Source organism: Micrasema longulum, unplaced genomic scaffold, assembly GCF_059751315.1.
Source record: "Micrasema longulum isolate JH-2025_06_02 unplaced genomic scaffold, ASM5975131v1 h1tg000920l, whole genome shotgun sequence".
Classification (NCBI taxonomy): domain Eukaryota; kingdom Metazoa; phylum Arthropoda; class Insecta; order Trichoptera; family Brachycentridae; genus Micrasema; species Micrasema longulum.
In genome coordinates, this window is record NW_028278111.1 from 39,623 (window position 1) to 66,292 (window position 26,670).

Below are 26,670 nucleotides of genomic sequence, written 5' to 3' on the forward strand. Positions count from 1 at the left end.
TAAGATTTACCCAAACCTTTTAATTTTTGGGGGCATTTTCAACGAGTTGTAAATAACTACTACTACTACTATCATCACGCCATTTTCCCGTAGGGGTAGGCAGAGAGAATAGACCGCCACATTTTATTTTATTTTATTTTATTTTATTTTATTTTATTTTATTTTATTTTATTTTATTTTATTTTATTTTATTTTATTTTATTTTATTTTATTTTATTTTATTTTATTTTATTTTATTTTATTTTATTTTATTTTATTTTATTTTATTTTATTTTATTTTATTTTATTTTTATTTTTTTAAATATTTTTTTATATTTTTTTTTTATTTTTTTATTTGGGAAATCAACAGTTCTACATAAATATTTTTAGTAAACAAACAGATATAGTGTATAAACTCAAAACTAATAACATATTTCCAAATAGTATCCAAAGTTAGTGAAGAAAATATATTACATATCAAATAAATACATACATATAAAAATGTTAAAAATGTTAATCAAAGATTTTTTAAATATTTATTTTAAGAACATTAAGTTACTGTAAATTGGGCGGGATAAGGACAAAAATGCTTGAAGAGAGCATAAGGAGGGGAGGGGAGATGTACATATTTATAATTATAATGTCTACTAAGTTACATAATACATTTTTAGTGTAAATTTTAAATCTGACAGAGCCATGTTTGTGTAATCTATATTTCTAAATTTTGTATTGTACATTGAAAAAGTCCTACGAAAAAAGCATTTTTAACATACGATGTTTTATATCCTATATATATCCAAAATAATTATAAATATATTTAATAAATACAGTTTCGATTCGTTTACAAAATAAATAATAATCTTTTGATATAAATAATGTGTTTTTTATAATAAATACTAACTAACCAGTTCGTCGGCGCCAAATAAAATTGTCACACTTTTTTAAAATGAGCATCCCATTTCATTTGCTTTGATTGTTGCTTCCTTTTTTACAGAATCATATAATTCTTTTAATTTTAGTAATAATAAAATAAAAAATATAATCATACCGTTTTATTTTTCTCACAATATGCTGCTCGCGTATACGGTAATAGAATAAAACAACGTGTAAAAGTGTGTCTGCTATTAAAGTCGCGGCGCCTACTGTCATGTGGTGTCGGCCGAACCGGGGAATCCCACGCCGGCACCAACAGGCGTAATTGTAAATCGGCGTAAATCGAGCCGGCGCAAAACGACGTTTACCTGTATATCCTGATTGATTTTTAATTACGTTACTTTTATTGGTCTATATAAAAATTGACAATATTTGTTAAATACCCATAAACTATTAGCTGCATTATAGACCTATTAAACAGCAATTATTGTTAGTATTATACAGGTGACTGGAACTGAACCCGCCATAGCAAATTCGCACATAGAGGAGGTCATTTGCTAATTATTGGATCTCACTTTCCCTGACTCATTGAGATTTTTCCTAAATTTGACCTTCAAGCATTCAGAACTTAATGTTTTTCATTATTTTAGTATTTTAAAAATTATTTTTGAAAATTTGTGAAGTAAATACGTCGGAACTTAACTCTCAAACTAGGGTTAAAAAATAAGATTTACGCTTTAAAAAAATCTTTAAAAAAATTACGATCAAATTCAACCTGAAATAAAAAAATAACTACGGTGCTTCAATAATTTATTATACTCTAAGTTAGTTCTCTAGTTCGTCACCCTTTTTTTAAAAAGCGTAATATTTTATTTTTTAACCGCAGTTTGAGGAAAATTCCGACGTACTGAAATCACAAATGTTTATGACTACCAACAATCAATAAAAAAAAGACGAAAAAAAGAAAAAAAATAAAGTTCTGAATATTTAAAGGACAAATTTTGGAAAAATCTCAATAAAGTATAAAAAATGACAATCTCCCAAACTATAAAACTTTAGTTAAGGAAAGTAAGGTTCAATAATTAGCAAATGACCTCCTCTATATGCGAATTTGCTATGGCGGGTTTAGTTCCAGTCACCTGTATTAGGAAACTTTGTAAATATTTAAGTTAGTTTGATAATGTCCTAACAAGACGAAACGCGTCACATATATTAAAAAATAAATAAAAGTAGAATTAAATCCAATAAAAGTGTTTTATCTTGGATACCTTACCAAATTTGATTTTTGGCTGATAATCTTATTACGGTCGGTCACCAACAAATAAATAATTAGTGTTCATTTCACGATGCTGGGATTCCCCTCGGTCTTAGTAAATATGTCTACGAATATTGATGTGGGTATTTTTGTCATATGGATTAACTTGTAATCCTTAAGTTTAAACCAACTTCCGCACTGAGCCATTTCCCTAATATCTTTAATATTTTGTTTAAGTAAACATCTTTCACATAACAAATCTCTCAAATTTCTTGGTTGTATCAATAAAATGACGACGTGAATGTACTCGGACCACTTCTCTATCTCCTTTACACTAAAGATATAGAGAACATTATCAAAGAATGTGGATTGTGGCCGCACTGCTATGCAGATGATACGCAGATTTATTTTTATTGCAAACCAGGCGAGAGAGGTGTGCTTGTCAATTTAATTGATGGATGCATCAAGAAAATAGGAAACTGGATGGCTGAAAACAGACTAACATTAAACCCATCAAAAACTGAACAACTGTGGGTGGCTTCAGCCAGACGACAGAATTTGATCCAAGATACGGCTCTACCCAATGTAGGGAGTGCCGTTTTACCCACCGTTAAACTACTGGGAGTTTTACTCAATTCTGACCTATCTCTTGACGCTCAAATTAGTAGAACAATAAGTTCATGCTTCTACCAGCTGAGACAAATTAAATGGATACGCAAAAATTTGCCGGTTGATGCCGCCCGTCAATTAATAAATGCGTTTGTAGTGTCTAGAGTCGATTATTGTAATGGTATCTACGCAGGTCTACCAATGAACAAAATGACTCGCCTACAATCTGTATTGAATGCCGCAGCGAGACTTATTTTCGGAATCTCTAAGTTCAGTCATATCACTCCACTACTTCGGGAACTACACTGGCTACGTTTTCCACAGAGGGTCGAATACAAACTCTGTTGGCTTATGTATAAGTCACTGCACAACTCGGCTCCGGAATATCTAAGGGAACTATGCATTCCAGATGAACTAGCTGACAGGCGTCTCACGCTTAGATCAGCTACGTCTACGGCGAGAGGAAAAGTTATTATACCTCTACGCAAACAGCGCACTAAATTTGGTGAGCGCGTATTTGCGGTCGCAGGCCCTATGGCATGGAATGCTCTCCCAGCAGAGGTGCGAGGCTGTGAAAGTGAAGTGATGTTTCGGAAAAAACTTAAAACCCACTTGTTCTCTAAATCATTTGAATAAATCCGTAGCACGTGACAACAAAATAAATTATTTTAATGAAATTACAAATTTAAAAGCTTCAATTAAATTAACTTAACAATAGAATCACCATGTAAAGCGCCCTTGAGGTATTTTATTACGAAAATGGCGCTATATAAATTATCCACAATAAATAAATAAATAAAGACGACGGGCTAGATATTTTTCTGTGGTGAAGGTGAAGGGGGCGATTTTTTCAAAACGGTAAAGAAACACTGATTTAAAATATCTTCGCCAGTAAACTATAATTGAACATGTTTTGAAGAAAAAATACAAATGAATATATGTGAATATAGGTAAATATATCATGAGAAGAGCGCTGGATGGGTGGAATGGTGGTGTCAAAGTGGGAGGTCAACAAATATCAAATCTGAGGTATGCAGACGACACGACATCTTGATCCCACCCACTTTATCTTGATCATTTTTTTATACATGATGGTAAGATGACCAGTCTTACGCTTCAGGGTCTATGAAATATCCTAGAGTAAAATTAAAAAAAAAAAAAAAAACCTGAAACTTCTTTGTATGGTAGACAAACACGCTGACTACTAAACCACGAGGCTGACAGACAAATAAATATTCCAACAGCGTAATATCCACCGTGTCAAATAAATAAATATCGCCAACTACACGTAAAGGTATCATTTCAAACAAACAAACAAACAAAGAATCAAAGCCATCCCTTAAAAGATGAATGACTTTAACAACAAATAAAAAATATTTAGTATAAGTTATGTCTTAAGATCTTCCCCTTTAGAGTTACTCACGTTTTATGTCTGGTTCAGGTGAGCTGCTCGATTTTACAACGCCCAAACGTGAAAATATGCGCTGGGCACTAAATAACTCCCAGTTCTTTCGTAAATACAAGTAAACGTGTTTCGAAGGGAAAATAAAACAAGGGTGTGTTTTTTTTATTATACGTATGGGCAAGTTGAGACCGGGGATCGGAAACCAAAGTAGTCGAAGCATATTTATTTATTTATTACGGCGCGTAGTGCCTTTTACTTTACAAAAAAATTAATGTTGTGTAGAATTAAACACTTCAATACAGTAGATAAAAGAGGAAACAAAAATCACAAAAAGTTATATGTACATATTATATAACAATGGTTTTACTCTTACATATTGTGTAAAAAAATAGAAAGTCATTATAAGGAATTTGAAAATTAAATAGTACGAAAAAAGTTTTTTCATTTATTTTAAGTTATTTAAAAAAAAAACGAACAGCTACGTATATCTTTAATCATAATTACATGGAACAAAAAATACAAAATTACAAAATCTAAGCTAAGGAAAAAAAATGTTTTTTTTTTTAAGTTAAAAAAGAATCCAATAAACATATAATATTTTATGTTCACTAAAATATACAAAAACTAGAAAAAAAGTAAAGTGAAAGCAATTACAATATTACGATGGTTAAGTTCTGTAGATTGAGAACTCAAAGAATTGATGTTTTAAATCGTAGTATTCATTATATTTTTTAAAAATCACTACTTTTCAATGGAACGTAGTTATGCCGAAAGCAGCCAGCCATAGAAAAAAGATTACTGAGATAATCGCACTTTTGTGAAAAGAGTGAATAGTCAAATCTACAAGAATTGGAATGTTTTTTACTTTGACAAATGATTAGTAATGCAAAAAAGAATTTGATTATGTATACGACAAGATTTTATGAAGTCGAAGACGCGTATTTCGAATATGTTTATTTGTTAACACATATTATTAAATATGTGTTAACGAAGTCCAAATCAAAAACGTATTTTATTCAGTTTTGTGATGTGGAAATATTTGAGAAAGGATAGGAACATGGAATGACAAAATGAACTATAAAATGTAACAATGTTTTCCACGACGCGCGACGATTCCAACCAGTTTTTATCCGATTTTATGTCAAGTTAAAAATGTTATATTGTTTTTTTTCTAAATCCGAATCTTCTAATTTTAAATTTCTTCTATCTTGATGTTAGGTAGGTACCCTAAGGATAGTTCAAGGGAAAGATGGGAACGAAATGTAATCGGCCAGGAATAGTATCGATAAATGCTGTTATTTACTTAACAGGAATTACTATTGATAAGTTTTTTAAATGGGATAAACATATTCCCAAATTAAGTCAAATATTAAGGACAGTTATAGGCAGCATGTTTAGAATAAAATATTTTGTACCAATAAAAACATTAAGACTTATTTATCAATCACTAGAGGAATCAATTATTAGGTACGGTATTACCAGTTGGGGCCTTTCTTGTAAAAGCAACATCAAAAAAATTAAATCATTACAAAACTCGGCATTACAAATTTAATAAAATTAATTAACAGATCAGCTAGAATTCATAAGGAAGAGGTACCCGAACTTTTTAAAAAGCGAGGGTGCCTGTCCGTTGATGCTATTCTATGACTCAAATTTGTTACTAGATATCGGTTTGATGAAACCTACCAGAAAACTCATAATACAAGGCTAACACAGCGTGAAGGCTTGTCAATACCGAGGTTTGTAAATAAATATGGCTAAAGAACACTTCATAATACAATTATTAAAATTTTCAAAAAGATTCCTAAGCAGATCTTAAAATAAAATGTTGACAAAACTTTTAAGAAAAAAATAATTAAATGGCTAATATGTAACAAGGGTTTATATTGATTATTATTTTATGTTAACAGTCATTTATTGAAATTTTTGTAAATAAATTTTGTGTAAAAAATACATATGCTTTTAGTTCTTAATATTTTTTTTATTACTTTTTTAATTTTTCTAACGTTTTTCTTTGTAAAGGAAAAATAAGAAACCTGCTGACAAGCCGGTTTCGCGGTTTAGTGAGTTTCATTATTTTTCCTTTTATATTTTCTGTTCATGTTTACCTTCTTAAATAAAATAAAAAATACAAAAAAAAAAAAAAGTTTTTAAAATAAATATTCTGTACATTAAAAATGTGTTCTTGTAAGTTTCGTGAACGCACTAGCACTAGATAATCGACATATACTTGATAAGATTAAATGAAAAAATATATTTATAAACCAGTTAACCCATAGCTAAACATTCAATAAATATTATTTTATTTTTACTATTAAGAATCGCAGCAAAATTCAGACGAACACAGAAGGATCCAGTGTATATTATATTATTATATCGTTAGCAACTAACCAAACTGTATAATTATTTTAAATGCAGATTGAAGGCATGGTTCTGTACCCCTGTTCTAAAGCATTTTCAATGTTAATCTTCGTCCCTACTTCCTGGGCACGCCTGGTCTCACTTCCAAAGGTGTTCGATACCTCCGACCTACGGAAGGTTATATAATGTTATTTACATACATACACCCACTATATACAAACATACAAGGACGTATTACATAACACGCATGTACAGGTAGATATTTGCTTGGAAAAATAATATAGGCAGGTAAATTTAGAGAGTTAAAGGCGGTTTGATGAATGGGTATTTGTATATGACATCAAAACAATTATACGCTAAAACAATACTAACTTACAGATTAAAAAACTATTCTTACTCAAATGAAAGACATAACCCCTACAATATATAAGAATTAAAATGTATTTACAAGTAATTCAAATAGATCAAGTCAAAGAAGGAATCGTGCGTTAGAAATAGCACATTGTAAAACGAGGCTCGCACAGAGACATGCATATTTTATAGGCCCAAAAACTTTTAATTCTTTTTTTACTGATAATATTTCATTGATCCCAAACTTTCGAAATTTTCCTTCTTTTAAAAAACATGCACTATCCTGGATTCAAACTAAAGATATGAACTCTTTTTTCTATGATTTATTTTGTTGCCCTTTAATAATAAGGAAATTTTTTGTGTTTTTTAAAAATATTTTTTATTTACTTATTTAATTACTATAAAAAAACCACATTATCTTTTACAGAATATTTTATTTTTTCTTTATTATTTTATACAAAAATATTATAACTGCCTTATTATTTATTAGAGGAGAAAAATTCATTAACATTTTCTTGTATACCCACGAACAGGCCATTACTTTGTGGGATTTTTTTGTTTACTATTTTTCTATTAAAATGTATTTCATTGATATGTAATTATGCTTTATTTTTTAAAATTATTTTTACTGTAAAAAAACAAAAAAAAATAATTAAAAAAAAATAAAATAATAATACATCACATACAAATAATATAATCACTAGATCCTCAACACAAATACAACTTAAACAAATACAGACTAATATCACTTTCGGACAAAGGCATTTTGAGTATTATTCAATTAAAATGTGTAATCTACTTCCACTATCTATCAAAACAAATAGTAACGAGAAAGTTTGTAAGTGAAAATTCTTTAAAGAAGTTTATTGTAATTTATTATATTTATTATGATGTACGAAGCCTATGTCAAAAGTAAATTGAGTTACATGATCGCCTTCTGGGGAACTGGTAACAAGACAGACATAACAAGAATACAAAGACAACAAAATAAAATTCTTAAACTAACATACAACCTACCCTACCCGACCTCTACGACTGAACTGTACAAAAAAACACACCAGTTTGACATAAACTACTTGACTAAAATTGAGACCTTAAAAATTGTGCACAAAATAACACTGGGAAACATACAAGACGACGACATAATATTAGCTAAAAATGCTGATAGGCACAAATATAACACCAGACAACAACAACATTATCATATTGAAAAAGCAAAGACAAACACAGGACAGTCAGAAATACTACATAATGGACTTAAACACTACAACGACTTACCTTACTACTTGAAAACTTTTACTGGAGGCAAATTTAAAATCAATCTGAAAAAGCACATGATGATGAAACTAACTAGACTAGACGAGACATAAAATGACTAGACAATAAAAAATTTCTAATGTAACCCTAACGGGTTTTTTAAAATTGTAAATAAATAAAAAAAATAATAAAAAAGACTAATGATATTTTTTTAAACACTTAAACTCATCAAAATAGCATTATATAAACTCATTAGTCAACCCGAAAAAAATTCGATTATGATCCTTATGATAAAAATTATTTTATTTAATTTACTTTCATATAATTTTGAATACTCTATTCCTTACATCGGTTTGTTTTAAAAAATGAACTCCTTAATTACTGGTATACTTAATTATGGACTGGTATCTTTATACCAGTCTCGAAGATGTCGCGAAAGCGATGAAACCGTTTACTGGATATTCCAAATTTGTGGACTAAAGTATCACTCGTCTTTTATTTATATAATAAATAACAAGAAAGTGTTTAAAAAGGCTATAAAAAAATGGATAGTGAAGTGGATTGTCTCATTCGCCCAAACCAATATTGAATCAATTGCTCCACAAGTGTATAGCTTGTGTTAGGTTTTTTTTCTTTCATTGTGCGTTTAGTAATATAAATAATATAGATGTACATAAATTAATTCTAAACATAAATACGTAGTGTTTAAAACTGTCTAAACATTTTGATATTTATCTCTGTTCATTAAGTAAGTCTTCTTTGTTTATTCTCAAATGTAAAAATATATTTAAAAAAGTACATTGTTATGTGTCCTCGGCACGGGTAACCCCAGCGAGGTCACATTATTTTTATTATTAATTATAGTTTGTAAGAGATAAAAAATAGAAATAAATAAATATATAAATTTGTTGCAACAGAGAGAGAAAAGATTTTGAGAAGGGATATGGAAATCTAGGCATTTACACGGATTATAACCTGTCATTGGCTGATTTAAGTGGCCACTTTAAATATCCCCTTTTTTTCAACCCTTCCATCTGTTGACTTTCGTGAAGTGAAAGAGCTGAAACCTTTATCACATGGACATTTTTTCCGGACATACGAAAAAGAGCCTTAAGAAAATTAACTTGGATCACTGTGTTGTCCAGATGTTGTCTGGACATGGTGAGTTTAGGTCAAAACTATATGACCTCGCACTAGTAAGAGATCCTGAATGTACTTGCCATGTGTATTTGATTGATCACAAACTGACAAAACTGCAGTGAGGGGTACAATGAAAGTTTTTAAAGTTTATTTGTTTTGTTATTTTCGCGGTTTAATTGTAAATAAATATACGATTTTCGCTTAATTAGTTTAAAAAAAAAATATTGATATTGATATGCGAAACTGAAGAAAGACTCAAGTCTTTATGAACAGTTTCGGGAAAGGGGTGGATGCTTTCATTGTATCACATGGATGAGGTTCTTCCGGCCGAACCGATTTTCCTAAAAGGCAACGCCTGAAAACAATTTTCCAATTTGTATACCTCTTCTTATACATGTTAGTTTAATTAACAATGTTTTGAGAAATTTAGATCTTAACAACTCAATGGACAAATCTTCGGCATATTTATTTATTTTACCTGCTGACAAGCCTCTAAAATAGAGGCTTGGCGGGTTATTCCTTTTAAAATAATAAATAAAAAAACTCTTCTTTTATTGTAATATTTAAACCCTATAACTTGTATAAACGGACAATGTCCGTAAATACATAAATAAGCAAGGCAATGCATTTCATCCATTAGTCCCATACTTGAGGACTCCACTCTGAACTGCTAATTTTGCCTCCTGCGACAAACATTTATTTGATTTTTTTTTGTAGTTGCAAATTATTTGTACCTTGCTTTTGTTATGTGCAAGGTTTTATCGAATACATTTATCTTTAAATTATATTCCGTTGACTTCAACATTTTTCACCGTAGACTTACAATAATAAAAATAAAGCAGAATCAGAATAAACAGAATAATTCTAGAAATATTACATTAACAAATAATAAAAAATTAAAAAAAATCGTAAAAGTTGGACACAAAAAAAACAAAAGGAGCTAGATACCACCATTGAATAACTTAGCCTGCTTGATCGTCCCTGTAATTAATCGAACGGTCTCTCTTCGTGTATCATTACAGTTCAGGAGCTCAGCTAGGTTATTAGTCGCAGCAATCCGAGTGTTTATTTTGCATTCAAGCTCCCACCTCGGCCTATCAAACATTGGACAGTATACAAGAAGATGTTCCACAGTCTGCTCAGTGATGCCATCACATGGACAGCAACTATCGTCTCGCAGCCCAAAGCGATGCAGATATTCCCTCATGCATCCATGTCCCGAGAGAGCCTGAGTTAATTCATATGTAGGCGTTTCATGCTTCCAAAATGTTTTGGCCTCGTCTGTGCTTCTCAAAAGTTGCTTGATCCACTTATTGGCAGTTTTTTCTTCATAAATTTTCCTCCACTCATTTAATTTATCTTTTGAAAGAGACCACCTTACATGGCTTATTGGGACTTCATCAAAGTTCGGCCTAATACGATGGATTTCCTTTCTCTCTAATCGGAGTTCTTCATTACACAATGCAACCACCTTAGGTCTCCCGTCTCTTCGGAAAATACAATTCTATTTTTGCATTTTACGATCGACTCGAAATAACTTGGTCCGTTAAATCAATACTGAACTGATTCAACCGAATTGTTGAAAAATAAAGTGAAAAAAAAGCAACAGTGTTTTGAGTCCGTCCAAGTTTTTTAAGGCAAGGATTACTGTTTTGTGGCTTTAGAATAAGGATGTATTATTATACCATTTTTTTGTCGATATATAAATATCGGATCGTAAATCTCTTACATATTTTGACTCGTATGAAGACTCTTCTTCCTTTCATAGTTTAACTTCCTTTACTAAACGTAGAAGCATTTCTGATCTGTCTTTCCTCTTCAAAATTTTAAACAATTTTATAGTCCATATCTTTTGGAGCGTATTTCAATTAATTGTCCCGTAAAGTCAACACGACAAGTTAATTTTTTTTATAATTCATTGCCCAAAAAAAATTATGTTCAAAACTCGTTTATTTATCGTAGCTGCTCCAAATTTAATTTACTTTGTCCCTATTTAGATATTTTTAATACAAATTTTTGTGACTTCGAAAAAAAACTTTTTGAAACACTGTAAAATGAAACATTTGTCAGTGTGTAATAACTTTGTGTTCCTTTAAATATGTTTATTATTATGATATCAAAATGTTGAATTGGTCAACTATATTATGAAAATCCCTCTCCTCCACTCCTCCACTCTATTTCCTCATCCCTTAACCTTCTTACGAGCGTTTTTTTTTAAATCATGTCTTATATAATATATTTATTTTTTATTTATTTAAATCTTAAAGTAGGGCACACATATCATACATATTGTTATGTGTGTTCTAATAATAACATTGCAAATATATTTAATTTATAAATTGTTTATCACATATGTCTTGACCATTATTTTAAATTTTGATATGTTTTTTTCTTCATAAATATTTTTTTCCATTTCGTAATACTTTTTAATTGCTTTAAATAAAATTGAATTTTGTGACTTTGCCTTTTTCCTAAATGGAAGTCTAATTTTGTACTTTTCTCTTTGCTGTGTAACATGTTCTCTCATTATATTTGTGAAAAACTTTAGCCGGATATATGTACTGTTTTTATATTTTGTATTTTTATATAACAATTGTTGTTTTTCCTTAATAATTAAAAAATATAAATAAATAACTTTGCTTGATATATTTGATTTGAATTTTTGGAATAATTAAAAAAATCTTTTTCAGTTGCTAGAATTTTGTCCGTCCATGCGCTTTGTAGCTGCAAGACGTTTGGTAATATTAGCTTTGATATTATGTAAATTACCTAACTAAATAACAAAAACTGTTAACTAACACTCTTCTTACATAAACTTAAGCTATAAAAAATAGGACCTAGAACTGTCCATACGCTCCGCAGGATATATGGTAATCTAGAATTTTTCTTTGATTTGTAAAATGGTAATCCGTCTATGCACTCTGTAGTTGCAAGACGTGTAGCAATAATATATCTTCTGTGTGTTACTTGAATTTTACATTATTGGAAAGGGGGAACTGAATCCCAACCGCCTATGCGCCCTGTAGCTGCAAGACGTGTAGGGGTGTTTATTTTACAGCGCCTTTAAGGAAGTTTTTACAAAAATTTTGCTTTAAAAATTATTCAGAATAAACAAACAAACAAAGGATAGAACGACATATCTCTCTGTCTTTGCATACAGACCTCACTCCTTTTACATACAAACATCTTCTCATGCACGCATTCGCCTGAGGGATCGCATTTCGGCAGCATTTTACCTACTTTCATAATTATTTTTCTAATTCCATTCTTCGCTCATACAATAGAGTCGGCACTAGAACTCCATCGTGAACTGCTAGTTTTGTCTCCTGCGACAAACATTTGTGTGTCAAGATTACGATTAGATAAATAAATATGCTTTGTAAACATTTTTGAAAACGTCCATTTTAATCGTGTTAAAATAAAACAAAAAAATCCAGCTACACCTGAGTCACAATCATTATTATTCATAGCAATAAAGAACCGAGGTAGGGTCTAGTAATTCCTTTGTGGAAAGGTGTTATCTGCCTTCACACTTGTCCGCTTGTCAGTCGCTTGCGAACATCTGTGCTGTAACTGTCAACTGTCACCCGTTCTCCCGCCAATTTGCGTGTTCGGGAATAAATCCGGCACACGTTCGAGAAAGCAAAACGTCTTTATGCGAGTTTTATGGCTGTACGTTGCGTAATGTGAGACAGGGTGTGAGGAAACGGGGTTTATTGTTGAAAACATTTTTTTATTTGTGCAATAATTGTTTTGAGTTAACAAGTGTTTTGGCCGATTCAATTTGTGTTTAATACTGTAAATTTTAGTGCGCGGGATATTTATGAGGTTGTTAAACAGAATTAGACCGAGGAGCGTGTTTTGTAAGTACTCTTAGTTACCTTTATAATTTATTAATTCTGTGTTTAGGCGGATTACGAATACAGTTCTGAGTGTGAAAAAGCATAAGAACCCTGGACGAGTGTTTTTGAATCGATGGCTGCTCTCAGATTAAAATCATAAAAAGGGAAATAGAGTGAAGAGTAAAAAAAAGAAAAGATTATTTAAAAACAAAAGATACATTCAGAAAAAAAAAATCGATTTGAACTTGCCAAAAAGAGGCGGTTCTGTATGGCAAGAGTATAAAATAGAAAAAAATAATATTTTGCAGAACTTATTTATTAGTTTATACATACATTGTTACAAAAATGGCACAAAAAAACACTCTGCTTGTACTAGGAGTAGGCTCAGTATATGAAGAGTCAGCAAGCCAGAAATATTAGTATGCCTAATGTTGCAATCGGTTCCTATATGGGCAAATGCCTGTTCTAAGAAACCGATTTGCTGCGGCAAATATGGTTTTTGAATATGTTTCCTATAAATAAAAATAATATTGAAGAAATAGAAAAACAGTTATAGCCCAAAAGAAAAGAAAAGAAAAAAAAAATACAGTTTACATTAAATGTAAAAATACAATTAAATATATAAATATATAGCATACATACTACATATATATATACATACATATACATATATACACACATGCATGCTCAATATATATGCACATGCGAAAATACAATAAATTTATATGTGATTCAATGGGATAGCATAATATTTAGAATGTGTAGATAAGTCAATTCGTCACTCACACAATTTGAACTTCTTTGGGATAGATCTTCCGGCTTTTCGTAGATCTCTTCGCCACTAAAACAGTGAATGATGATGATGGATTGGCATGGTTCAACTCTAAGTCGTATATGTTGATCGTCTTTATGAATATATTGAGAAAATGTGGACGTTTAAACATAGACAGAATGGTGAATGTTACACAGTGTGTAAAGTGGCAACTTACACATAGATAAAAATTAGAGCATCAGAACGGCAAAGTTTCTTGAAAACTTTCGAAAAAAAAAAACTTACTACTTTGAACGACGTCACTAGGTCGCATGAATCAACTAATGATAAGAGAGCTGTGAAAGATATCCGGTTCGCTTACCGTAAACGGACAAATCGGCAGAACTGAGAGAAAATAAACGGAAGAGAACCCTTGACGTCACATGTGGTGTAGTAACGGAAAAAAAACTTATAGCGCTGATAGTACGATATCTTAAAACTTCAATTAAAAAAATCTTGGCTCGGTTTAGTGGTCTATTAACAAATAAAAAAAAATACTGAAATTCCTCATTAAAAACATATAAAAATTAAATATCCTAGAACTACAAACTATAGTTAAAAAATAACACAATCAGACTAGTTTTTATGTAAGACAATTTTAGCTTTTACCCCGAGTGTCTGGCCACCCGTAGATAGTAAATAGTACTGGGCCTTACTCATAAACTTGGTATGAAGTTACGCCTAGGCATAGTAGAAGAATACGGATGGGAACATTATCCTTATAACAGTGGTTCAGTGAGGATGGTATTCCTATCTTTATTTCACCGCTATGCCAAGGCTTAACTTTATACCAGAATTATAAGTAAGGCCCATAGTATGTTAAAATTTTAACTTTATAATATTTGTTTTTTTATTCATATATTTTTCATTATAAACTATGATTTATTTATTCATTCAAAATTACACTAGTTTAAATATTAATGAACTTATTAAGGCTTTTTAGGCTATGCCCGTGTCAAGCTACAATAAATAACAATAAAAATACATAGTAAAATTAATAAGATTAAATTATAACGACATGTGATGCAATAGAATAACAATCTAGAAAAAAAGGTACAAGTAATAAATAATAAAATTCCAAAGAATACAATGCAAAAAAGATAATCAGAAATATTTTTTTAAATATAAATTTTACAAATTAAGAATCACACATAATCAAATATACAAAATAATGGTATCATTAAAATCAATAAAATAATAGTAAAATATAGTAGTAATAAAAAAAAACAAAATAAGCGTATCATTGAAATCAACAGAAAAATAATACATATATAATAACATAATTGAAATGATAATTGAGATATGTTTTCTAGAAACTCACTCAATACTAAGAAAGAAATAGGAGCAATAAGAAATAGGAGCAATAAATCATATGCCTACAACTAAATTAAATAATACAAAAATACATAGTGAAAAAACATAAAAATATCAAGATATGTAAAAAGCAAATAAAAGTAAAAGTAAGCAAAGCAGATTTTTAATTTTTTGCTAAATGCTAATCTCGAACTTTAAAAAAATTGACAACCTCGTCCCTATTAATAGTAAAAATAATGTGAGCTCACTGGGGTTACCCATGCCGAGGACACTTGACAATATCCTTTTTGAAAAATATTTTTATATTTGAGAATAAGCAAAGAAGACTTAATAAACAGATGATTAACAAAATGTTCCGACAGTTTTAAACATCATCATTCCCTTTCCGCACCTAATGGTGCATAGGGCACTTGATTGGTACACCAATCGCAGCATATCTCGATCAATTTTGTTACATGAAGGTAAGGTGATCAGTTTTACGCTTCAGGTACCAGCCCAGGGACAATGAAATATGTTAGAGTGAAAAATCCTTTTAAATAAATATTTCATATCAACCATGCCGGGAATCGGACCCAAGTCCTCTTGCATGGTAGACAAACGCGCTGACTATTACACCACTAGGTCGACTTCTTTTACACGACAGTTTTAAACACTACGTATTTATGTTTATAATTAATTTATGTACATCTATTTTATTTATATTACAAAACGCACAATGAAAAAACAAAGATATAACGTAAGCTATACATTTGTGGAGCAGTTGATTTAATATTGGTTTGGGCGAATGAGACAATCCATTTTACTTCTACCTAGCTCCACTATCCATTTTTTATAGCCTTTTTGAACATTTTCTCGTTACTAATTGTTTTAATAGATAGCGGAAGTAGGTTATAGATTTTAATTGAATATTACTTAAAATCCTCGTGTCCGAAAGTGGTATTGGTTTGTATTTGTTTAAGTTGTCTTTGTGTTGAGGACCTAGTTATTAAATTATATGTATGTGATGTATTGTCCAGCCAAACGATCTTGCGAGAGCAAAGTAATGAAATGTATTTAGTCAGATAGTTGTATTGAAAATTAACAACTAGTTGTTAATTTCTTAACTAATTCGTATTTATTACATGCAATAATATAGATATATTTTTAAAATGTTATTGATTCACACTTTTTCTTATGACACTCTAGCTACCGATATGGGTGTTTGTTTTTTACAAAAACCATAGCCATCTTACGAAACAATGCAATAGACTCTGCATCCCGTATCTCTTTTGTCTACTCATTAAACAGATTGTTATGAGTTGCTTAGATTTTTGTTATTGGGAGTCTGAAACATTCACCTCCCCGTAGGATAGCAATGAATTTCGTCATTGCGCTGAATATTACTGAATATGTACATCGGGAATTACACTGGCTACGTTTTCCACAGAGGGTGGAATACAAACTCTGTTGGCTTATGTTTAAGTCACTCCACAACTCTGCTCCGGAGTATCTAAGGGCCGGTTTTATAAACATCAGTTCGTTAACTTGATACCATTTTAAACTAATATTTGGTATACCGGCCAATTATTGCGTTTTATAAACGTTCGTAGCGTTACGAGCCGTTAAATCTATGGTTAAATGGTTACTGGCCGATTTTGACCGGTTAAATGCATTACGATCCGTTACCTTCAATGCCGCTGCCGTATTTGACATGACAGTTGTTTTATCACATTGTTATTTGATCAAATCTCCGCCCAATTAACATGCAGATAGTCATTATTTTGGGATTTAGTTGAATTACCAGTTTTATATGTTTTTTACTCTGCGTGGTGGTATAAAATCAACTTTAGTCTGATGGATAAATATATTCAGCAGTCAATTTTTAAAAATTGTAAACGTGGTTTATTGATATAAATGTATACTAAAATGACAGATAATAGTAAAAAATATCCATCGTACCTGCTCGCTTTTAATAATTTTAATTTTAATTCATAATACTCTCAATTCAAAGTAAAAAAAAAACTTCGTTCAAAATTGTCGACTATTTGCATTTGATGTATTTTTTCATTCAATGCGAATGCGCACCGTTCGCATTTGACAGAAAGAGCTTAGATAAAAAGTTTTTCCATAGACAATTGACAGAAAAATTTCAATTTCTATGAAAATGCTTACCGGCGACTGTCCGTTAACAAAAATGGTTTATAGAACACAAAACCGTCGGTTATCGTAACGAACGGCCAAGTGTTCGTTACACTTACGGAAGTTTGATTTGATGTTTATAAAACCGGCCCTAAGGGAACTATGCATTCCATATTATCTAACTGACAGGCGCCTTACGCTTAGATCAGCTACGGCTAGAGGAAAAGTTGTTATACCTCTACGCAAACAACGTACTAAATTCGGTGAACGCGCATTTGCGGTCTCAGGCCCTACGGCATGGAATGCTCTCCCAGCAGAGGTGCGAGGCTGTGAGAGTGAAGTGATGATTCGGAAAAAGCTTAAAACCCACTTGTTCTCTAAATCATTTGAATAAATCCTTAGCAAGTGATAACAAAATAAATTGTTTTACTTAAATTAAAAATGTAAAAGTTTCAATTAAATTTATTTATCTATAGAATCACTTTGTAAAGCGCTATCGAGGTAATATATTACGAAAATGACGCTATTTAAGTTATCCATTATAATTTTAGTAATATATTTGGGTAACAATGAGGAAAAATGATTTTGATAAAAGTGAACTACTTTGAACGTCGTCACTAGTTCTCCAAATTCAACCAATGACAGAGTGTTGTGATAAATTTCCGGTTACCGAGAAGCCAGCCCACCAATCAGGACAACTCATAGTAGAGAAGTCTTGACGTCACAGTTGGAGTATTTTCAAAAGCACTAAACTTTAAAAAATCATTGTGGTGATAATACGATACACGCATTTTTTTTAATTGGCTTAATTTGACGGTCCATTATCAAAAAAGTAAAATATTAGAGACACGTCAATAGTAAATATCTATAGTGTGTAAAAAAAACACTGCTCTAGCGCCATAATTAAGGGAATATAAAGATAAGTCCAAAAGCGTTTCCTCTTTAACAAATAAAAAACAACATTTAAGCGATTTATTTCATTCGTTCTTTCCTGACAATTTATTTTCAAGCACCCCCCATTTCGCGTCCGCCAGATTTCCGCACAAAGCTTTCCCTAAATTACCCCAATCAGACAAACAGGCGAACACAAGAGCGTCCGCCATTTTGTGCTCGTAAAAGTGACACGAGTGTTTTCCCGCCATGACATGAATTATTCATGGTGTTGCCACTTCTAGGGCGGGCGACTCCCCTCTACTGTGGCGTAAAGCAGAGAGGTATTTACTAATAATTGTAAAGTATGTGTACCTACCTATTGATCGTTCTGACTTTAGGTTCCATAGTTATGTTATGCATTAGGCAGAGGCGGATTTGCAGTCTCGGCCGCCCCAAGCCGTGTAGTACCAGCCGCCCCTTTCTCTGCTCTCATCATTTAGGTACCGCGAAACCGTCCAATTTTACCCGCATTTTTGCAATGATGTTGATTTTCTCCAAAAAAATGTACGTTGTGCTTTACTTTTTAATTAAGAAGAATGCCCTTGGTAATCACTGAATTAGGTTAGAATTGTAAATTCTGACATATTTAAATGCGATTTCAAGCAATTTAAAATTTTGATGGCGGGCAAAATTACCTCCATGTTTGCCCGCAACTATTGGTTGTTAAATTGTAGCTCATATGGCGTTCTTGTCTAAGAACTACTTTATTGAATTATTAATTCAAGGGCAAAATTGTCGTTTGAGCATATTTTCAATGGCTAACTAATATAATATTCGTCTAAAATCAATTGGGCAAATTTACCCGCCGAACTCTACTTGTTTTCATACAAGCAATTTATAGGTCTTAGGGTTGTCAAAATCTGGTTGGTAATTTAAGAAAATTTAATAAATCTTGTTTATTTAAAGAAATGTTTTATTTAAGTGCACATATACATAATCTTAGTCTTAATTAATAAAATGACAATTTTTAATATCAGGTTGGTACACACATTTTTCATTTGCAAATACTCATACGTATGTTGTAAGAAAAAATAACTGTTTCAGGAATATAGTTAACGAACAACTAAGAAGGTTAAAACTAGATGACATTAATTTTAAAAAAATAATATAATCTATTTCGGAATCAAAGTCCATAGCTACGAAAGTGAAAACATATCGTTTGAGGGTGGATAATAATGGAGGCTAACCAGCCTAATGAAACTCCATATATAATGAAAATAATCTAATATAGAAACAAATTGTATCCCATGAAAAAAATGAGAAATGCTTCAGTGATGATGATATAAGTTAATTAATTTCAAATACATTTGTATGTCTGCATAGGCAAACAAATGAAGAAAAAAATTGCATATTTCATGGATATAATGACGTGTCTATTAATTAATTATTCATAATAAATCACATATAATAATAAAAATAATGAAAATCGTGGTTTATCAACAAAAAAATACAATTTCTACATACATACTTAGGTAATAGATTTTTCTGGATTTTGTCTAGTCTGCCTAACTAGGTATAACCTGTTTGAAGGCAGACATTTTTATGCAAAATAAATAATAACATGACTACCCACTACCTACTAGTTAATTTATTATAGAGTTATACAATATTGATTTATACTATTTATTACTTTAGAGGGTTTTTGAATATATTTTCCGATTTTTCTCTATACAAACCCAGTAGCCAAATTTTACCAAATGTAGTTTAAACTTTTTCTGCATTTCAAAATCTTTCAATCTGTTTAGGCAAAAATGATCCAGCTCTATAAATAGGCATATAACTCATAAATGAAATGTTAATTTTGAACAACTGAAACACCATTGACAAGAAAAATACTATTTCCATCATTAACAATAATTTTTCAAATCAAGTAGTTATCTGTAATTTTATATTAGGGTGATTTTATAATTCCTCAAATATCTCAAAACTGTAATTTGACAGTTGGATCTTTTCTGCATACATACGTCCAATTTTCGACCATCTTTTTGCTGCATCTCTTTACCTGTTAACGTACGCCCGTATTTTCTCATTATATTTTTTTTTGCCACGTTTGGCCGCCCTAGGCCTGGGCCTATTGGGCCTTAGGGCAAATCCGCCACTGGCATTAGGCCACTCCCAGCTACCTAGTACCTAGGTACTCGTGACAACTTCATTCATATTAGCATAAATAAGCACGCGTCGATAATGAGAAATTGTGGTGTAGATATATATTTATTTATTATATACGGCCTAAGCCAATTAAAACAGTTACATGAAGAAACATGTACAAGAAACTAAACAATAAGATCATAAAACAATGTAGCAAAGACAAACAAAGGCAATGAAATAATGCCATACAATGAATATATTAATAAACATGATAAACATTATAAGACTTTGAGCTAAACCATGTTAATCCATCATCATCCCATACTGTTTTAGTGGCGAAGAGATCTACGAAAAGCCGAAAGATCTGTCCCAAAGAATAGGGAAATATCATTTTTTTTTACATGTTTAAAGTAATAAAATATGAAAATAAGGAATAATTAAAAATATATTTATAGATGGCAACCATGAAGTTTCGCATGAATAAATTGTGTATGTTTTTATAAATGTATGTATGTGTATGCGCATGGGTGTATGTATTATTATCCAGATCTTGTCTTGATGTCCCTTATGTTTGTCAATGCTTCTTTTATTATTTTATAATGTTTTTAACTATTCTTATATTATAATATACTAAGAGTGATGCTGTGATGCCCCCCCACTTTCTTTTAATCAGCAAACATTACAATTCATCGCTCTACAGTTTAATAATCTTTAATATATTGGTCGATTTCTACTTGGGCGTAAATTTTCAGCCATAACCACAAAAAGCTGGATTTCGTGCTTTATATTTTTCACAGAAAACTCCGGTGAAAACTGTCGTCAATCGTAAGCAATACGGTTGGCTAAGCTATATACTGAGGATGGCTTCTCAGAGCCTTAACCCCGCTTGCCTACTTTACAAGGCATCAGGTTCTCGACGTCCTGAAAGTCCACTGCTGACTGTTCGTCGGCAGTTTTTGTCAGAACTTCGGGATGAAAACCTGACTTGGGAGGACGCAAATGAGTTGGCAGCCGATAGAGATGCATTGAGGCTCTTTGTGGATACTATGTGCCCCAACTAGGAAATAAAGAAATAACCGACGGCGTGGCGGGGTGATCCTTCATCACCGTTTCATTAAAACGACAATGCCATGTGGTAAGCGGTATGTAATAAATGATGAATGAATTGTATTCGTTGTCCGCAGCACACGAGTCTCCAGAACTCGTCGCCATGAAGGAGAAGAGCAAGAACGCCGCGCGGTCCAGGAGGGAGAAGGAGAACGCCGAGTTCCTGGAGCTGGGCCGCCTGCTGCCGCTGCCGGCCGCCATCACGGCCCAGCTGGACAAGGCCTCGGTCATCCGGCTGTCCACCAGCTACCTGCGGCTCCGGCAACTCTTCCCCGATGGTGAGTTGTGCGGTACTTACAGTTCCTGCAATAATTCGAGTAAAAGGAGACTTTCCTATATGACCTTTCTTTCAGTAGGTATTTTACCCTCAGAGTAATAACTCTCCAGGGAAGCCCTTAAGCTCTATTGCATAGAACAAAAGCTTTCCAAATTTTTGGTTTAGTTTAAGTTTTTTTTAATTTAAATCTTAAAGTAGGGCACACATATCATACATATTGTTATGTGTGTTCTAATAATAACATTGCAAATATATTTAATTTATAAACTGTTTATCACATATGTCTTGACCATTATTTTAAATTTTGATATGTTTTTTTCTTCATAAATATTTTTTTCCATTTCGTAATACTTTTTAATTGCTTTAAATAAAATTGAATTTTGTGACTTTGCCTTTTTCCTAAATGGAAGTCTAATTTTGTTCTTTTCTCTAGTATTGTGATCGTGTTCATGCTGGTTCCGATCAATTTTTTTCCAAAATTCTGTTTTTTTATTAGAGTTTATAATTTTATGAACAAATATCTTTGTATTGTAAAATATTCTTTGTTTATATGTTAATAATTTCATTTCATTTACCATCGACTTTACCCTCGTATATCTGTTTTTTTTCAAAATGATTCTAAAGGCTTTATTTTGTAATACAGTTAGTTTATCTATGTTTTCTTTGTTTGATAAAAATAAAATGCTACTACAGTAGTTAACGTGTGGTTCAATAATTCCTTCGTAAATAGTTTTGCAGGAGTCCTTATCAATAAATCTTCTGATCCTTCCCAAAATTGATATTTTTTTTGCAATCTTATTTATTACCATCTTAGCGTTTTGGTGAAATGTAAGTTTTGAATCCAACATTACACCTAAATATTTAATTTCAGTGACTTCATTAAGTTTTTCATTTTCTATTACAATTGATGGTGTAATTTCTATTCTTTTGTTTCCTATATTCACTAAGTTTGGTTTTTAGTTTAACATCAAACGTGTAATGGACGGTTTCGGTTTGCGCTCGCAATTCTCAACGCAAGTACCTGCGGCCCGTTGCATTGCTGTAATATGTAACTAAGTTTGTGGTCATAGAATGGTTTTTCTCTAATATTTTACCATATTTATTTTATTTTATATTAAACAATTTTTGTCATATCTCCTAAACTATAAGTCTAGCATCAAAATATTCTCTGAACTAGTATTCCAAACGCTCTCAAAATACACGAGATAAAGTGTTTTCCGCTTAAATAGTCGTCATTCCGTCTTATTTGTCATTTTTTATAGATAAATTAGAGGCGGTTCCTTAGTATGTGCATAAGTGCAGTGCACTGCCAAGTAAAAATATGTGGAAATAAATTAGTAATTTTATTGACAGTAAAAATATTTTATTGGTACAGAGAAACAGGGATTCGTTGCAAAATTATACTCGTAAACATCATAATATTCAATACTAGCGCCAAAAGATCTAGTGAATTCGACTCTAGCGGACGATTTTCTCATCTTGTCTACGCATGCGCAATCGTCCATGTGCATGTTCTGTTTTGCACAATTCTTTACTCTACATTTGTATGAAATATGTGATTTCTCCTAAGATCGTCATTTGAGCGAGATAGACAACGCTTTATACCGGTGAATCGTGCGTTAGAGGGAGAAGATAATATACATACTCCGGGCATTGCCAACGCATGCGCAGATTTGAAGTTTAAAGTTCGTTTGCAATGTCACTTTGAACATGCGTAAAGACATCATATTAGTACGAATTTAGTCAATTTTGTATCCTATAACGTGAGTATAATGTTAGGCGAATTTAGCATTCCTGGTTCCGATGCGCGGGCTGTCATCTGTCATACTATTGCCCGTTTATCACGTCAGACCTGTCATATTGTTATAATATTATTGTACTTTACATACAAGTTGACAAAATGTAAAGAAATGCACTGCCCATGTTTTCGGTCAGAAGCTGCCAGTGATAGAAATCGAATGGTGTACTTATTTTTGTGAAATTAAATTTTTGTGTCCCAACTCAACACGTGGCTTTTGGCCTCATAGAGTTAGGGATCTCCCTCTTCAATTCGTGCCTCATGTCTGAGGATGGTGATTACGCCTGACTCCAGGCATGGCTCGTCTGTGGACAGTCTCCTTCCACCTGGAACGGTCTTGTGCTCTTCTATAGGCATTTGTCAGTGATGATTCTGATAATTCAGTGACTGTGCCGCTCCATCTTGTCGGTTGACGTCCAAGCGACCTTGTTCCTTCGACACTTCCCAGGAGAATAGTTTTCTCCAAACTATCAGAGTTCCAAACTATCACGGTATCCGCAGCATTCGCCGCCAACACCACATTTCGAAAGCTTCGTTTTTTTTTATTTTCAGATTCCCCCAGTGTCCAACGCTCCACACCGTACAACACTGAGAAAACCGAGGTCTTCACCAGTCTCTTTTAAGCGTTAATGGTTATACTGCGATTCTTCCAAATCTTCACCAGCCGACTAACAGAACTTTTGGCAATACCTATACGTCACCGTATTTCACCTTCACACCCACCGCCATCGCTGATGAGAGAACCTATAGTCCTTAAAATGTAACATGCTTAGAATGACAGTTTTCAGAAAAAGTGACGACATAACTTTGTAGTAACGTCAAAAGAGTTATTTATATTGACACACGAAAAGTCATTTGTATCTGGCGTGTTAATTTTTTTTTTTAATACAATGCTAGAAACATAAATCAATATTAATATATAAAATCAGATTTAAAACTAAAAGAAAACTAAAATGAACCTAATTATTAACGACGTTCTTACAAGGTTACATCATTTTGCAAAAACGTTAGATATGGGACAAATTGATCAATGTAAATTGATCGAATAAAAAAATAATGTTGATAAATGATGTTGTTTATGAAAAAAGTATAAATGTCTAATTTTTTGGTGAATAATTGTGTTAAACACACTATAATAGCCTTGTTTTTGCGTTTTTTTATATCAATTTTCGGAAACAGAGTTTCATGATTGCATGTAATAACTGATAAAATCGATTTGATCAGTGATCAGTAATTTCCCATCTCTAATGAAATTAGTTTGACAGCTGTCATTCTAATCAAGCTATATTTTTTGGACTATAGATAAATGAAATTGTTGACTCTTTCTAAGTTGCGCAGTAAGGATAATGGCGCTACTTTATTAGCTCGATCAATGATCATAAGCTCAATTTTGCTCATATTTATTGAGAGTCCCAGGTCTGAACTAGCAGCATCTATTCGGTCAATTAGTTCTTTCATTTTAATCTCTGACGATGCAATAAGTGTGGTGTCATATCTCAGGTTGGATAACTTCCTTAGGTGAAAGAGTTAGGGATACGTTATTTTTATATGTGTATTTTTATAAATAAATAAATGAAATTACGGCTTTGAATTTTTCAGTATCTTATGTCCAACCTCTTGTCCAAACCACTGTGCGCCCTGCGTTAACCACCCGCGAGCTCTAGACACTTTATTTTTGACAGTTTGTTCATACTAAATAAACACGTAAGATATTCAGACATTAATCTTAATTTTACGAATGTGCTGATAATTTATAGGAATTTAACTAGGGTTAAAGCACCAGTAAATGACCCCCCCAGTAAATAAATATTGGTTAATAAAACACAATATAATAAGAATTGCTACATGTGTCCAGTCAAAAAACTTTTAACACTAGAAACTCTGACAAAAGCAGTAGGCGGACACATCTTTTAGTAAGAAACAAATCTATAAGTTTTGAACTGTTAGTTGTCAAAGGGTAATAGTGCGTCCTTTCGTTATTGTTCTGAGATTGATAGTCTTTTTATAAGGAAAGGTGTGGTAAGAGTTTTATTTGACGCTATTTCTTATGCAACAACAACAAAAACAACAAACCATCACGCCGTTTCCCCGTAGGGATAGGCAGAGAGGATAGAACGCCATAACACTCTATCTTGGCATACAGACCTCGCTTCCTCTACATTTATACATCTTCTCATGCACGCACGCCGATTATTCCTACTTTTGACATGTCCATCTTCAAGTATTTGATGGACTTGATCGTGCCATGTCTTTCTCGGTCTTCCTCGTTTTCTGCATCCATCAACATTTGCATCGTAAATATTCTTAGCCGTTCTTTCGCTCTTCATTCGCTCTACACGTCCAAACCAACGCAGCACCCGTTTCTTGATTCTGTCAATAATTTCTTGTGCAATTTTTTGAATATATCCATATTCTAATGTGTTAGGTTGTTTTATAATGTTGTGATGTAACTAAATTTGAGTATTATTTTTACTGGGGTAGTAGTGGTCATTCACTGGTGATTCTGCTATTTTTTAGAGTAATATTAATTATAATTGTAATACTCGTAATTCAATAAAAAAGTAAAAGTACTTAGAAAAATTAATGTGTTTTTTATTGTTTTCTTTTATTTTGTGCGCTTAAATAATGAAATTTATACATTTAATGTGGATTTCACTACAAGCTGAACCTTAAACGGTCATTCATTGGTGCTTTGACCCTATTTCAATGCATTTCTTTTTATAAATAGTTTCATTGACATTAGGACGTTTGGATACAAATATCATCAAATTACATGCATCACATTGCTTGAATATTCAGATAGTGAGTCACTACAATACATCTGGCAATATTTTGATATAATAATAATAGAAATAAAATTGAATCGCGATGTTTTGATGGATTGCGGCACGCGATACGATTAAATATGAGCTGGCAGAGATCTTTGGACTTTGTAAGCGGCTCTTGTTACAAGCAAGATAAATATCTTTATTTTATACATCATTTGTCATGGCCTTTATTTATATGAGTTTAAAAGAAAAAGTTTTTATTTCGGCTTAAAGGGGATTCAAATTATTTAAATATATTTGGATTTGTCGTTTGGCTACCAGGATATAAATGATCGCAAAAACTTAATTGTTTCTACCATAGTTTATATTTAACACACCTATCTT

General features: G+C 31.9%; 1 protein-coding gene across 2 annotated transcripts in view; it reads left to right on the top strand.

The window, feature by feature from the left end:
• Positions 1-12,776: 12,776 nt before the first annotated feature.
• The window catches only part of sim (bHLH transcription factor single-minded), a 42,286-nt gene continuing 28,392 nt past the window's right edge, over positions 12,777-26,670 (top strand). Inside the window, exons 1-2 of one of the 2 annotated variants that reach the window (XM_088231804.1) lie at positions 12,777-13,093; positions 21,521-21,721. In XM_088231804.1, the coding sequence (XP_088087930.1) occupies positions 13,054-13,093; positions 21,521-21,721 (241 nt within the window). In that variant the 5' untranslated portion in view covers positions 12,777-13,053. Of the gene's footprint in view, positions 13,094-21,520; positions 21,722-26,670 lie in introns of those variants that run through there. The other variant, XM_088231803.1, reaches the window with a different exon arrangement.